The sequence below is a fragment of the Primulina eburnea genome, chromosome 13, assembly GCF_022965805.1.
Source record: "Primulina eburnea isolate SZY01 chromosome 13, ASM2296580v1, whole genome shotgun sequence".
Taxonomy (NCBI): domain Eukaryota; kingdom Viridiplantae; phylum Streptophyta; class Magnoliopsida; order Lamiales; family Gesneriaceae; genus Primulina; species Primulina eburnea.
Genome location: NC_133113.1, coordinates 20,915,725 through 20,933,186, shown reverse-complemented (window position 1 = coordinate 20,933,186; position 17,462 = coordinate 20,915,725). Strand labels below are relative to the sequence as shown.

The following is a 17,462-nucleotide window of genomic DNA, read 5'->3' as shown; positions in this document are numbered from 1 at the left end:
TTGGGGACGAAAAACTTAAGGCCCATATCAACTTGATCAGTATAAAAGGTGAGACAGCCCTGGGGTGGATTATGTGTTCAGTTACTCACCTCGAGCATAGCCATCTCAAAGTCCTCAAGAATCTCCGATCTCTCCCTAATAATATTTGCCGAATCATGGTTAAGGAATGACTCGAAAACATCATACCAGTCAAGATCGGAATCCGTTATTTGGTCGTATAGCCTTGAATTCCCTAAGGTACCGTGCAAGGGCAGTTTCCTCCCTAGCAGTAGGGGTGATATGAATCTTGATACGAATAAATAGCAAACACGATTAAAAATAAATCGCACCCTCTATTCAATTACGATATTAAGATTCGTGTGTTTTTCCCGATCTTTTGAATCAAGTAATATGTGATATTCACCTCTAAACTAGCAAGAGTTTAGCAACAAATAAACACGAGGATAAACAATCGAAAACTATACGAACCTTCGAAGAACTTTGCCTACGACAATCCGCACAAGCAACGATCGACAAACGCCACAAAGTTAAAAACTTTGATAAGTTTGATTTGATTTGACAAAGCTTGGCTTTGAAAAGTTGAGAGAAAATTCTCAAAAGTTTTGATAAACTCAAAATAAAATTATGTATTGTGTGTAATTTTTCGTCCAACATAGTCAATATATCAAAAGATATCAAGAAATCTAGTCTCCCAAAATAATAAAACTCTAGAAAAGGAAATAAATCCGCGCAGAAAACGCTAGGCACGGACCCCGTGCAGACCTCCGTGTCTGGGTCCGTGTACATACTGTACTAATCTTCAGCCTGGATCAAGGGACACGGACCCCGTGCTCACCTCCGTGTACGGGTCCGTGTAGACACTGTATTCGCCAACTTCAAAGGGCACGGACCCCGTGCCTGGGTCCGTCTCCAGGTCCGTGCAGGCACTGGATTTGCTCATCTCGAGTTGTGAAGGACACGGACCCCGTGTACAGGTCCGTGTACACGTCCGTGTAGCCTCGGGTTTCTCCAACAATGCTTGAATGATTTTCTTTTGGTTCCCAAACGCCACTCCCATGAATTTCCATGCCTTCCTCGGCGCGTGGCTGTCCATGATCGCATCATCCTCCCCTTCTTGAAAAGGATTTGTCCTCAAATCCGTGCTACCTACACAAAAAGGAAGCAAGTTAGTAATGACAAAGATTATGTGACCAACATGCTTACCTCGAAGTTCAATTTTGTAGGTGCTATCCCCCATGTGCGCCATTGACATTTGGAACCTCAACTTCTTGGTTGCTCTCTTCTTGTAAACATCACTTACACCAAATATCAAATAACAAGTGACATGAAAGGATAGTGACAATATCGCATTAAGCATCATAAAGATTAAATTCCTCTTCTTCTTAGACCTAGTTAACAACGCAAAAATTTCAACACAAGTGCACAACCAAAGTTTACTAGGAATAAGAATTAAGTCATGCATGTCATAAAACCCTAGCCTAGTTGCTATCTTCATACATGCAAGACCCTCGTTACGACACCATTCGACATACCTTTTTATATGTAACCAACATAGAAATGCATGCATCTTATCAATAATGAAATCATAACAATATGCATCACTAGCGAGTAACTCATAAAACGAGCATAACATGAACAACTTAGTCTCCTTAAAAATATATTCATCATGGACAAAGAAATTCTTATAGTCATTCATGCTCTTCCCAAAGTCTTCATCAAACAAGTAGGAATCATGCAAATAGAACACACTAAATGTACTATCCCTGGCTTCATTCAACTCACCACATGAATTAATCCTAATGCACATAGGTCATTGCCATGACAAAGTGTCAATTGGACAATCTTGGAACACTCAAAATCAATAACATTTGAATCTAATTCATGCAATGCATATTCATTCTCAATAATATGACACTTAGGTAACAAGACTAAACCACATTCACATTCTCTAAGCATCACATTGTCAACTTGTCCCCATAATTCTTGAAAACAAAACAACAATGAATTAAGGTAAGGGAGAAAATCATACCTCTCGGATGTTGCGGTGACAACTAACCTTACCTCATTGCTATGGCTCTTGAATCCACATGGTTCATCCCATCGTATCCTCGCACCAACAACACTTGCTAGCCTCCCTATCATAACATCAATAGAATCCTGCAAAGAAAAATTAACAATGCTCGGGATTGAACCGGCGATATCATCACAATATGGATAAACCACTTTGTACAAAGGTACATGTAATGGTTTATGCAATAATAAGCAACTCTCATCCTCACTCTTTTCACTCCTTTGGGCCATCAAATTATTTTTCATTTCTTTTTCTTTGGCCTCTTTTCCTCTCTCTTTTTTCTTTTCTATGGTCATCTCACTCTTTTGTTCACTCTTTCTTTCGACCATATAATTTTCTTTTTCTTTTTCTAAGGCCATCTCACTCTTTTGGACACTCTTTTTTTCGGCCTCATCTCTTTTTCTTTTCTTTAATTGATCCTCAAGTATTTGTTTTGGTGACAAAGGAAGCAATACAATTGGTTCTTTGTTTAGGACAAATGAGTACCTATTCTTGAAACCATCATGTGTTACCTTCCTATCGAATTGCCAAGGTCTACCCAACAAGATATGACAAGCATGCATAGGCACAACATCGCATAACACCTCATCAACGTACTTCCCAATCGAAATTGCAACTAGAACTTGCCCATTCACTTTTACCTCAGCACAATCATTCAACCATTGAAGCCTATATGGTTGTGAATGTTTCAAAATAGGCAAATTCAACTTCTCCACCATCTCACAACTAGCTACATTGGTACAACTCCCTCCATCTATAATGACATTGCAAACCTTTTCATTTACAAAGCATCTAGTATGAAACAAGTTCCCCCTTTGATTGGTCTCCTCCTCCTCGACTTGGCCAATCATGATACGCCTAGTCACCAATGATTCTCCTACAACCGCCTCATATCCCTCATCGGGATCCTCCAATGCAGGCATATCATCATCACTACCCTCGCTTTGGGACTCATACCCACCATAACCATTCAAAACCATCACTCTTTTATTAGGACATTCACTAGCAATGTGACCCAACCCTTGACATCTAAAGCATTTAGTATCCCTAGAACGATTAGAAGGAGTTTCAGATTTACCTTGGACTCCTTGTTTAGGCGCCTCTTGCTTAGTGTCAAATCTTGGCTTGGCCCCCACTTTATTTTCCTCGTGCTTCACAACATTGGATTGCCAAGAAGAAGACGAACCCCCGGTTTGGTTGGTGCGACCAACTCCACGTCTTTTGAGTTGTTGCTCCACCTTTATGGCCATTTGCACCATTTCGTCTAGATCTAAGTAGTGCCGAAGCTCCACTTGATCTTGAATCTCCCTGTTCAAACCACAAAGAAAACGAGCCATAGTTGCTTCATTATCCTCCTCAGTATTTGCCCTAATCATGAGTACTTCCATCTCCTTATAGTAGTCCTCAACACTCTTCAACCCTTGCCTCAAAGTTTGTAACCTCTTAAACATCTCCCTATAGTAATGGTTAGGCACAAACCTCTTCCTCATTACACTCTTCATCTCATCCCAAGATTCAATAGGCCTCTCATTATACTTTCTTTTAGTGGTCACTAATTGATCCCACCAAATGAGAGCATAGTCTAAGAATTCAACCACCGCCAACCTCACCTTCTTTTGTTCGGAGTAGTGGTGACATGCAAATACGAACTCTACCCTCTTTTCCCATTCTAGGTACGCCTCCGGGTCAGATTTCCCATGGAATGAAGGGATCTTCATCTTAATGCTACCCATGTGACCATCTTCCCTAGTCTCCTCATATCTACCCCGCATGGCTTCCCTTCTTCCTCTACCAAATCCTCTATCTCTCCCATTCCTACCCCAATCCTCATTTTGACTCTCATCGCCTCCTCCTAGATCATACTCCTCATCATCTCTACCCAAATCTCTAGGCTTAGGTTTACCCCCACTAACACTAACCTCAAGTTTACCCAACCTCTCATGCAACGACTCCATTTGGGTCGCCATCGCTCTACTAAAATCCCCAAACAACGCATCTAGATGAGCTTTGGACACCCCCGAATTCGAACTATCTCCTACCTCCCTCTCCATTTAATTTCAAAGTTGTACCTGCAAGAAAAGGTTAGTAGAAATAAAATAATCCTCACCCAAATGCTCACGATCACTCCAAAGAAATTCACTCGTCTTTTACCTCTTTATTTGTATGCTCACAACAAATACTCACCGTTCACTCCAAAGAAAAGTCACTCTCACTCAAGTGTATCACTCGAATTTTGAAAGCCCTCTTGGAAGTGCTCAAGCTTTGTATTGTGGGTATATCAAACAATCAAAGTTCAAACTTGTGAACAAATGCGACCGACTCACTTGGACTGTGTAGACAAGAAATTCGAATATAGGAAATTTTTTTTTTTTTTTTTGACTGTGTGAGACAATTGAATATGACTCTATGAAGACAATAGAACAATATATGAAAAAGAAATAATGGTGAATTTTCGGAATTTTTGTACTCTTTTTTTTTTTTTTTTTTTTTCCGAAAATTCAAGAAAAAAGGACTCAAAATTTCGTGTATCACAGATTCACGAAAAAAATACGAAGAACGATAGAACAAAACAGATCTGAAAATATTCGAATAAATAATACAGATCTGCAATTTAAGAACAAGATAATTTACTTGAATTCAATAAACCTGGCGCTCTGATACCAAATGATATGAATCTTGATACGAATAAATAGCAAACACGATTAAAAATAAATCGCACCCTCTATTCAATTACGATATTAAGATTCGTGTGTTTTTCCCGATCTTTTGAATCAAGTAATATGTGATATTCACCTCTAAACTAGCAAGAGTTTAGCAACAAATAAACACGAGGATAAACAATCGAAAACTATACGAACCTTCGAAGAACTTTGCCTACGACAATCCGCACAAGCAACGATCGACAAACGCCACAAAGTTAAAAACTTTGATAAGTTTGATTTGATTTGACAAAGCTTGGCTTTGAAAAGTTGAGAGAAAATTCTCAAAAGTTTTGATAAACTCAAAATAAAATTATGTATTGTGTGTAATTTTTCGTCCAACATAGTCAATATATCAAAAGATATCAAGAAATCTAGTCTCCCAAAATAATAAAACTCTAGAAAAGGAAATAAATCCGCGCAGAAAACGCTAGGCACGGACCCCGTGCAGACCTCCGTGTCTGGGTCCGTGTACATACTGTACTAATCTTCAGCCTGGATCAAGGGACACGGACCCCGTGCTCACCTCCGTGTACGGGTCCGTGTAGACACTGTATTCGCCAACTTCAAAGGGCACGGACCCCGTGCCTGGGTCCGTCTCCAGGTCCGTGCAGGCACTGGATTTGCTCATCTCGGGTTGTGAAGGACACGGACCCCGTGTACAGGTCCGTGTACACGTCCGTGTAGCCTCGGGTTTCTCCAACAATGCTTGAATGATTTTCTTTTGGTTCCCAAACGCCACTCCCATGAATTTCCATGCCTTCCTCGGCGCGTGGCTGTCCATGATCGCATCAAGGGGGCTGCTTGGGAGAAGGAGGAGCATCGAGGAATTGGGCTAACTCATCGACTAGGTTTGGGTCGGGGCTCGAAATTTTCCTAAAAGCACCCAGGAAGAAATGACTTATGGATTAGAAATAGTTGCCAAGCACAAAATCTCTAGTCAGGAGTGGGTTAAAAATTTATAAAAATAATTACAAGGTTGTTAAAAGTGAAAATGATGGGAAAAGAACACATATTTATAGCCAAGTTCATCAAAGAAAAGTGGAAGGCGTGAATTTGGGTGGGAACTTGATCAGTCGCCTTAAAAATATGAACAGATGTGAAATCATGATAGTCAACATTTACATCAAATGAATTAAAGTAATGTTAGACAAATTCTACCGCTTCCACCGCATCAATCACGTTCCACCGCTTCAATCACGCATCATCCCAATATTTTAGCTTCTATTACAAATCATTCCAATTTGTTATCCCTTAATGATTGTTTCTTTTCCTTAATTATTGTTAGTTTCTAATAATGTATCTATTTACCTTGTATATTGTGCTTGTAAACATTATATATACATTGTTCGATAATGAATGAAGAACGAAGTTCACAAATTTCACATGGTATCAGAGCAGTGAACAATCTCATTTCATTTCATCTTTCATTTTTCTTCATCATGGCCGAAGATGAAGAGATCTCAAACAGCACTATGCCACCATCAAAACAAATTCCTACGCCATTCATCATTCCGATAGCCCGTCCACAATTCTTGTCACTCCTCTCTTAACAGGAGACAACTAATGGTCTTGGAGTCGTTCAATCATGATGGCACTTCGAGCAAAAAACAAACTGATTTTCGTTGATGGCTCTCTTCTGGTTCCTTCCGAAAAGGATGACATTTCCAATTGGGAACGATGCAATGACCTAGTGAGTAGTTCGATTATCAACTCTTTTTCCCCGGACATTAGTGCGAGCATCTTGTACGCTGATACTGCAGCACAAATCTGGATTGATTTAAAGGAGCGCTTCTCTCAATCAAATGCACCAAAAATTTATCTACTGAAACAGTCTATTGCTGCCCTAAAGCAAGAAGGCATGTCTATCTCCTTTTATTTCACACAACTCAAATCATTATGGGATGAACTCAACTCCATCATTAACATTCCTCCTTGTATCTGTGGAAATGCAAAAGGCATCATTGACCATCAACATCAAGACCATGCTGTGGAATTTCTGCAGGGACTTGATGACAGTTTCTCAGCAATTTGAAGCCAAATTCTCCTAATGGAACCATTTCCCTCCATTTAGCATATATATAATTTGGTACGCCAAGAGGAAAAGCAACAAGAAATCAATATCCGAACAATTCCCAACATCGACTCCACTGCACTTCAAGCATACAAAGCAGCACCTCGACCTTTTGGAAAACGTCCGAACCCTCTCTATGATCATTGCAATAAACACGGCCACACACTCGCCACATGCTACCAACTCCATGGATTTCCTCACAAACAAGGAAAAAGATCAGTCCCATCTCCAGCCACTACCGTTGCCCCTCCTACTCAATTGACGCCTGACCAATACAACAAAGTCCTTGCACTCTTGGCCGCCAGAGAATAGATGGGCCATCAGCTCACCTAGCAGGTACAATTCTAACTTGTTCTTTTCTTTATTAGATTATTTATTCAGGTTCATCAAATCATATATGCACATCTTTATCCTCATTCTCTTCCTATATATCTATCGACAAATATTTATCGATTCGGATACCTGATGGTTCTTATGCGCCTGTGATTCACATAGGCACTGTTCACTATTCTCCTCACACTTGAGAATGTTTTCCACATACCATATTTTAAATTAACAAAATCAAGTAATTGTGATGTGATTTTTTTCTTCTTCTCGATGTCTTTTTCAGGACCGAACAACGAAGAAGATGATTGGTTGGGGTAGTGCTCGCAAAGGACTCTACTATCTTGATGCAAATTTAGCTTGCAATTCTGCCCTTTCATTTCAATTCTGTAATGAATTTGATATATGGCATGCTAGACTCGGCCATCCATCAACATCTCGTTTTTATTTCATTGTTAAGAATTTTCCCAACGTTAATGCCAATAAAGTTTCATTTGTGACGTTTGTCCACGGGCTAAACAATCACGCCTCTCCTTTTCTCGCAGTACCTCGAGTTCTTCTCATTGTTTTGAATTAATTCATGTTGATATTTGGGGTGCTTTTTCTACACCATCACGTAATGGTTCGCGTTATTTCTTGACGATTGTAGATGATTATTCAAGATGCACTTGGATATATTTAATGAAAAATAAATGTGAAACTTTTAACATGTTGAATCGTTTCTTCAACAAAATCAAACGGCAATTTAACAAAAAACATCAAAAATCAGTTCTGGTACTGGAGGAATTTTTCTCCCTCAATTACAAGTCATTTGTTCGGACAACAACACCGAATTTCTTTCTAAGCAAATGCAAAATTGTTTTCACGCTAATGACATTACTCACCAGCAAAATTGGTACAAACAAAGTTGATTACGTTTTTAGGCTAAAACTTAAGCAACATTAAAAGAAAAAACCCACAAAAATAGAATTTATAACCCAATTATTCAAAAATAGCAAACAATGGAGGAGAAGGGGGAGATACGAAAACGGATTTTACCCTGAAGATGCTCTGGCGAAGCCATTTTTGTTGATGCAACAACCTCCCCCCTTCTTTTAGAGTTTCAATAGACTCGACACTTTTTCTCGATCTTCTATCACTCTCCGTAAATTTACTTTATTTTATTTCTCCTATTTTTTTCAGTTGGACTTCACCTTTAACAGGTAAATTTAATAATTATATTAAGGGGCAAACTTCTCAAAAATCTCCAAAAGTAAACTAAAATGTTTTTCCAGTCCCCATGTCAGAAAATATCAGTTCAGTTATGGTGAGAACTGAACTGATAATTCCTCGAACTGATCAAATAAATTTGAAAACAGCAGTTAATCAGTTAAGAACATAAGATATGTTTGTGGATGTTCGGAGACTTCAAATGCTCCTACGTCACCTTTTCTACCACATCGGGTAGGATCTACCACATCGGGTAGGATCCACTAGAAGACTTTGATTTATACAACCCTTTGTACTAACCCACTTAGCTTAGGACTTACACTACTGCCTAATCTGAAATCCTGGCCTAGACTGAATGCAGCACCTTTCAGCCAACACTTATTTAACGTCTATGTGAGAAAGACTACATACACAAGTTTAATGTCTTTGTGCATGAATGTATTTGAGTGGTGGTGTATGTGCGTGTGTGTGAGAACTGAACAAAGAATACACCAAGAAGGCGTTCTCACACACTAAGGGAAATGAGCTTCTAAACTAAGTTGATAATACTTGAGTGTTCCTTCCGGGCTGATTGTTTCTTGAAAGCTGATAAGCAGATTGTTGGGTGCAATAATTGTCCTTGCTTGGTAGAGCGATCGAACCATGGTGCTTGTGCTGCTGTGCGGTTTAAAAGATTTGAGTTGCATCATTACCATTAGCTATAGCTTTTGGTAAAGCGGTAAGCACTCGGTCCTATAATTGGTATCAGAGCCAAGGTCATGGGTTCGATTCCCATTGATTGCAAGGAGTGCAATTATTGGGAGGGAGATTATTGGGTGCAATAATTGTCCTTGCTTGGTAGAGCGATCGAACCATGGTGCTTGTGCTGCTGTGCGGTTTAAAAGATTTGAGTTGCACCATTACCACTAGCTATAGCTTTTGGTAAAGCGGTAAGCACTCGGTCCTACACAGATAAGTGTGTCATTTCTTTTCCACACTCTCGTGTATCTCACATGTATATTTTGCTGATGGTCTTGGTCTGTATTTATAGCAGCAAGATGACCGTACACTAAGACTCATCACATGTGATCGTTGCAGCTTTGAATGCGTTCCTTGGACTTTGTGTCTCGACTTTTTCGACGTTTCTTCTTTAATGTTTTGTCATTAAGCTTTGCTGCAACGTCCATTATTGTCCTTTGACTGGACATTTGCTTCTATACCGTTGTGCACAACTGGATTCCATTGAGTAAGATTGTCGTGTTCTGCAAACTGATTGATTCCTAACTGATGCTCTGAACTGGTCAGTTGAGCTTGTCTTGAACTGGTGAGGTGAAATCAGTTGGCTCGTCAGCTGAACTGATTTCACTGATTCAGTTGAACTGGTCAGTTGAGCTCTTCATCAGTTGAACACTTCATTAGCTGGCCGGGCTTCTGAATTTTTTCTGCTGAGTCACTTATCAACTGATAAATCAGTTGAACTGTTCTTGATATACCAACTAGACTGGTTCAGTTTGATTGGTCAGTCGGAGTTTTCAGTTTTCTTCTTGATAGCTTCAGTTATGCTTGGTTAACTGATCAGTTTGAATTCTTATCAGTTCTAGTTTCCTTCGCACTTCGATAAAACATTATAAATAAAAAAAACAAGTTTTGTTAACATCAAAATCAAGATTGCGAACTTGAAAAGTTCCAACAAACATGCATTTAAATCTAAGTTTCTAATCATACAGGTCTCTTTTTGAGCAATTTTAAGCATATAAAACATTTAACCTCAGAAACATTTTAAACTTGTAGCTTAAACGTATAAACCATGTAAAATACGAGTATCATAATAAAAATCATGTAAAACAATTAAACTTACAGACTTGAGGCTTGACGACCGAGCTTTTCAGAACTGGCGATGGCACAAACCTTTGCAAGAAAATTGCTTTAATACTAACTGAAACGTCTACTACTCGTTTTTCTTTAGAATATACTAGAAATTTTTTTCTTCATACTACTCTCGGCCGAAATATACATAAATATATATATAAACTTACTCTAACATCCTCTCAAAACATCTCCAAAGCATCATAAGTAAAAAAATATTAAGTAATCATAAATCATAAACATAATTTTATTTGCGGAAAACTAACCACGGTCCACGGGTTGTGTGCACCTTCAGTACATCTATTTCAACCATCAAGACCTCCATCAATATCAAGCTCACCTGCATCGATCAAACCTAGTGAGTCTATTGACTCAGCAAACCTTAACCATGATAGCAAGTAATACATATATATTCACAAGTAACAATGAAAATACTTTTAATAAAATAGGTTTTCATGAACATAAACTTTAAACATTTTTCTTTTCATCATATACATTTACTTTTCATCATATATGCATATGTTTCCCTTTTTATTGAATTTAGATTTTCAATTGTGACTTTCGAAATAGATGAAGGTCGATGGATTGACCTACGTATTACCACGGTACTGGGCGGCGGGGACATCAGCTACACTCTCAGCTGTCAACTGAGCATTGACCTTACATATCATCGTATCATATTATATGTCACAATCAATTCTCCTCCTTCATCTTTTCATATTTCCATCACTTATAAAAATTCATATACATATCATTATATCATCGTATCATCGTATTAGTCACAATCAATTCTCCTCCTTCAATTTTTCATATTTTCATCACTTAAAAAAATCAGGTACATATAATTTTTTTAAACCAAACATGCAACATGTCTTTTAACATTAAAGTTTCATCATAAAATTCCATAAACATTTAAAATAAACATTTTAACATTTATTATACCATTCAGGGAACTGCCAGGACGTCTAACATGTTTCAGGTGTAAAATGACCGTTATGTCCCTGAAATCCTAACTTTCTCAATTTATCCTTAGACCTTAAAAAGACGACCCAAATCATTCCAAACTTAACATATCACCTTAAAATACACCCATAATTATTTCTTAGACGTAAACTTAAGCTTATCGACTAATCTCTCAATTCATTTTTAAACTTAGACGTACATCCTGGTTTTGACTCGTATTGACTCGAAACTTCACCAAACTTTGCCAAACTTGAACCAAAGATTATTAAAACCTAACCATACTTTATAAAACCTAAACCAAGCCATTTAGAACCATAGAACAAGCCTAGGAGCCTTCTGAAATTTAACAAAACCCTAGCCCTAATTGGTTTGATCCCTAGCTTTCCTCGACTCCAGCCCCTTAGCCACCATGTCCAGCCCCTAGTTACCAATCCTAGGACCATGACTGACCCTAGGGACCCTACTGGACAGTACCTATGTGAGAACCCAAATTTTTAGGCACATAATTAATTAAATATAGACATGTATAAGAATCTATTTTCGAGTTATAATATATTCGAAAATATAAATAATACATGAAAATCGAAATCCAGTGTAAGATACACAATAAATTATGTAGTTTTTCTCAACAAAGAAGCATATCAATAAATATAGAAGAATATCTTTGGAATTATGGAAGAAGTATCAACCCGATTATGGTAAGATTTTCATCTCACTCCTATAAACATCACCCTATACCATTCAACATTTTACACCATTCATATACTCAAAATTTTCGAAATTCTCCCTAGAATTTTCGAAATTTTGTTCTCCAAAAAAATTCTGCACGAGTCCTCAAAATTCTATCCAAGTTCAGAAATTCGTTTATCTCGTTCGAGTGCTCAGAATCCGATCTCCACCGTTTAGAATATGCTTCGGTATGTTTCAAATAACATATCAAATTTCAACAAAATCCAATGGTTAGTTTTGTTTATAGCATTCGCAAGAAAACTTCCCAGACTTTAGGCGAGAATTCAGCATACCTACGGTTTTTGTTCATAAGCAGGTCAAAAAGTCTTCCAAACCCGATCTTCACCGTTCATAATTTATTTGTTGTACTTGTGGACGTACTGCCCAAGTTGAGCCCGATCCAACGGTGCAATAAGGCACAGTGAATTTTTCAAAACGGCCGATTTTCCGGTAGATGTGCTGCTGCGTCTTCGAGGTGTCGGTTGCATGATTCTTCTATGATTTTCGAATTCTTCATGCTTTTTTCCAGTATAAGGTAAGTGGGCTTGTTTTAAAGATTAAATCTCTTTATGCATATTATCTTATTCGTTTTTGAAAATACGGTCTAGTACATTCTTCTCCTACTCCTTTCTTGTGTTGATTGTCATACGATTTTGAGCACTGTGAGGATTCGACTGGATATGGGTGAGAATCTCAACCATGACGTACCCTTATGCGGTGGGGGGATATAACCGCTATACGGCCTCGCCCCCTTAGATGAGTAAAAATTAGGGACTGATATCAGTAAACCATAGAAAGTAGATGAATCTCAGTGCTAGTAAATGCTATGAATGTGATATAAATGATGTTATGCAAGTCATGTGATTTTTGAAATTATGCATGTTGTTATATTGTGCTCGAACGGCCCCCACTTGCTGAGTATTTCCCAAAATACTCACTCCTTACTCTACCCTCCTCAGATAAATCAGAAGAATAAATAGAGAAAACAGAATTAGACACCAATTTTTGGACTGATAGTGGACACATGAAGAATTTTATTTAAGAATAGGTTCTTGTGAGTTTTTAATTCAAGTTATAAACGCTTCCGCAGATTTTTATCATTTTCAGAGTTATTATTGTAAAGACGATTCCATTTTTATGGTTTTATGATATATAAACAAGTTTTGGTTTATATTGTACTACGATGCTTGTTGTTTAGCAGTTATGTGATTGTTGAATAACGTAGGTGTCGACTAACCTCAGTCTCGGGGCGTGACATTTAAGTGGTATCAGAGCCGCCAGGTTCATAATCCAATTGGGAAGAAAAATTTGTTAGATTATGGCTAAAAGGCTGATGCAGTCCCCTTCGTAACGACCAACGAGTAATATTACAACTTTTTTGTGAGGCGTGGTCTTAAAACGTGAAATTCCTTCATTTATATATCCGAAATTGCGTTTTTGTTGTTTTAGGAAAGTTTCGTATAACTCATAACTTTTTGTAGAAAACTCAAAATTTAATTTCGTCGACTGTTCTAGAATCCTCTCGACGTATTCTTTCTATCCATGGGTCAATGTTCAAACTTTATACTTTTGGAAACTTTCTCAAAAAATCCCGTTCAACGTGTTTCTTGAACTACTTGTCGAAATTTTATGGAATTGTATTATGGAGACAATTATTATTTGTCTATATTTTTGGGGATATACCTATCAGAGATAAGTTGAGTTAAGCTTCTCAATTAAGATGAAAGATTTGACTCAGGATGATAAGTTATTTATGAAAAACTAATATGAGAAAAGTTGATATAAGAATTATATAATAAGTTTTGGGTATTTCAATATAGAAGTTGATTTTGTGTCGATAGTTAACTGTGTGAGCAATATGTTTGGGTTATTAATTGTTAAGCGCTAACTTTAAATATGTAGGACCTTGGAATATCTTGTGAGACAATATCATCAGGTTAAGGAATTTTATTATTTTGGGATAACAAGTAGGCTTCGACCTTACGTAAATAAAATAAGTTATGAGATATTGATGGGTATCAAGGAAAGTATAGTACAAAAAGTTTTGACTTTTTATGGTACTAAGAATGATTCAAAAAGAATGACATTCAATGAAATCCTTAGTACTAGAGCGTGATAGGCTCATAATCTTGATGAAAGTAAGATTTAGTAAAAGAATAATTATTTGAGGTAACGACTAATTTATAATTTTCGGGATTTAAGTCAATAAGCTATAGATCGATATTGAGTTAAGTTTCAATATTCTATATGAGTTTTAAATTTTTAAATAGTAATCGGGATAATTTCAAGATAAGATTAAATTAGTATCTATTTGCATATGTTTAGTGTCGACTTGATTCAACTCACTTCGGTAGATTTCGACGCCATCCTAGGGATGAATTTGTTATCTAATAACCGTGCAATAGTAGATTGCCAGAGTAACAATGTAAAACTCTGAACCCCGAACCAAGAAAAAATCAGATACCATGGTAATGCCAAGGAACATAAATACATTTTTTCTGTTTCCCGGACTTTGAAAGCCATAATATCAGGCGAAGAAATTTACCTAGCAATGGTAAACAAAATGCAAGAAGTAGATGAGCTGAAGTTGGAAGATATTCCAGTAATACGAAAATTTTCAGACGTTTTTCCATAAAGGTTTCTTGGAATGGTCTCTGATTGTGAAGTAGAGTTCGAGATAAATTTGGTACCTGATGATGCACCAATCTCCAATGCACTATACCGAATGGCTCCAGATGAACTCAAGGAGCTAAAAGAACAACTCTAAGGGTTGTTAGACGAAAAGCAGATTAGACCAAGTGCATCTCTTTGGGAAGCTACACTCTTATTTGTAAGGAAGAAAGATGAAAGTAAGAGTTTGTGTATAGATTATAGAGAACTCTACAAGATCACAATCAAGAATAAGTATCTTCTTCCAATGATCGACGGTCTTTTCGATCAACGTAAAGGAGTTACAATCTTCTACAAGTTTGACCTGAGGACATGATATCATCAGCTAAAGGTCAGAGCAGAAGACACCCTAATATCAGCATTCAGAATAAGGTCATGTAAGATCGAAATCAGGAATATCAGTGGAACTAAGAAAGTAGAGGCAATTCTAGATTAGGCGAAATATAAGAATGCAACCGAAATTAGAAGCTTCTTTGGATTAACTAAAATTCGTCGAGGGATTCTCTTCAGTGTTCGTATTACTGACGAGACTCGCACAAAAGAACTATGAATTCAACTGAAGAGAGAGATGTGAAAGAACTTTCAAACATTAAATGAGAAGCTAGCATCTACACCATTGTTGGCAGTGTTCTAAATGGCGGTCGAGGCGGCCGCCTAGGCGATAGGCGGCCCTCGACCGCATCGCCTATGCATGAGGTGGGTGTCGAGGTGGGTCGAGGCTGGTTGAGGGGTGACAAGGCGGGTCGAGGCGGGTCGAGGCGACGAACAGGCGGTTGAGGCGGGCGAGGCGACGAGCAGGCGGGCGAGGCAGTAGTCAACAATTTTAAAAACCTAGTCAAAATTTTTTTAAAACTTAGTCAACAATTTTATAAACCAATTCAAAGTCAACTAATTTTAAATATTAGGACTATTTAAAGGTCTTACTTGGAGAATGGTAGTGGAGGCCTCGGGAGCGGATTAAGTGCTACATCCAAGGAGGAGTGCAAGGAATATCCCCATTAGAGAACTTAATGAATATTTAGAAACATCGGAGGAGGAGAATGAAAAAAATGTTGATTGAGTCCGATGATGAGAGGATAATGGATGTAGTAGATGGTGCATATGTATATGATTTGGAAGATTAGTTATGTTTAGTCTACTACTTGTTCTAATGATAGGTAATTGATTGAAACTTTGAAAATTTAAACTTAATTTTTTGGTTAAAAAAAAATATAACTTCGTTAGCATAATAACATTAATATAATGATGAATCTTTATTAATTGCACATTATATAGATGATAATATATTTTGTGCTTAAACATTATTTAATTGCACATTTTACATAAAAATGATAATATTGCATGATTATCTATAAAAAAATTACTTAAAAAAATCCAACCGCATAGGCACCGCCTAGGAGGCCGAGGCGGTAGTGACCGCCCCGCCACCGCCTCCCGCCATTTACAACCTTGATTGTTGGTATTATCTACTAATGACAAAGATTTTACCATCTACAACGAAGCATCAAAGGAAGATCTCAGAGGCGTACTCATGTAAGACAGACGAGTTAACTCTATCCGCATGAGCAAAACTACGATACTCACAATCTCGAGTTGGCAACAGTGGTCCTTGCTTTGAAAATTTTGAAGCACTACCTCCATGGTGCCAAGTGTGAATATTTACTCACTGGCCACCAAGTCTCAAATATTTGTTCATCCAAAAAGAATTAAAAATGAGACAAATATGGTGGATAGAATTACTCAAGGAGTGTGACTTGACAATAAGCTACCGCGTCATCAAGAAAAATAAGGTAGCCGATGCTTTGAGTCAAACATGGGTAAGATAACCCTAGAACCACTCTCCGTGAAACCATGTCTTCGAGAAGCAGTCAAGTTAAATCAGAGTCAAGACATGACACTAGAGAAGTTCAAAGAACAAGCCAAGGAAATAAGGTCGTCAGATTTTCAAGTGGATCCAGACGGAATCCTAGGTATGAGAGGACGATTATGTGTGCCAGACATCAACAATCTTCGATAAGAAGTGATGTAAGAGGCGCATAAGTCAACATTCCCAATCCATCTTGTCAGTACAAGGATGTATAGGGACTTGAAAGTAAGTTTCTAGTGAATCATAATGGAAAGAGATGTCACCGAGTTTATATCTAAGTGACAAGTATGCCAATAAGTGAAGTGTTGATCATCACTGTATATGGAAGAAATAGAGGAGACAGTCATAACTGGGCTAGAACTAATCCAAGAGACAATGGAAAAGTGGCCATCATCAAAGACAGACTCAAGGCTGCACAAGACCAGAAAAAGAGTTAGTCTGATCTTAAAAAGAGACCAATGTAAATCACATTGGGTGAAAAAGCTTATATAAGGGTCTCACTAATGAAAGAATTATTAGATTCAATAAAGTTGAAAAGGTGAGACCTCGGTACACAGAACTATTCGAAATTCTGAAGAGATTGGCACATTGGCTTATTTAATAGCATTGCCACCAGATATGTGTAGAATCCACAATGTATTCCACAAGTCCAAAATAAGGAAATACATCTCGAACTCAAGCCATGTTGTGGAAATTAAATCGCTCATGATCAAAGGTAACTTGGGGAAAGATCTGAAATATGAAGATATCTTTACTCATATTGTGGACATCAAGGACCAAGTACTGAGATGACGTATCATTCCCTACGTCAAGGTGCAATGGTCAAAACACACAAAATGAGAAAACTACTTGGGAGTTTGAAGAGAAAATACGCAAGCAATATTCCTACTTTTTCGAAAGCCAAGCCGACTCAAGTTTCGAGGACGAAACTTTTAATAAGGAGGGAGGGGTGTGAGAACCCAAATTTTTAGGCACATAATTAATTAAATATAGACATGTATAAGAATTATT

The 17,462-nt window shown here is 37.7% G+C and overlaps 1 protein-coding gene across 1 annotated transcript; it reads left to right on the top strand.

Moving 5' to 3' along the window:
- The first annotated feature begins 6,361 nt into the window (after positions 1-6,361).
- On the top strand, positions 6,362-6,805 carry LOC140810346 (uncharacterized). Its single transcript, XM_073168220.1, has one exon. The coding sequence runs from the start codon at positions 6,362-6,364 to the stop codon at positions 6,803-6,805; it is 444 nt and encodes a 147-aa protein (XP_073024321.1).
- The last annotated feature ends 10,657 nt before the right edge of the window (positions 6,806-17,462 follow it).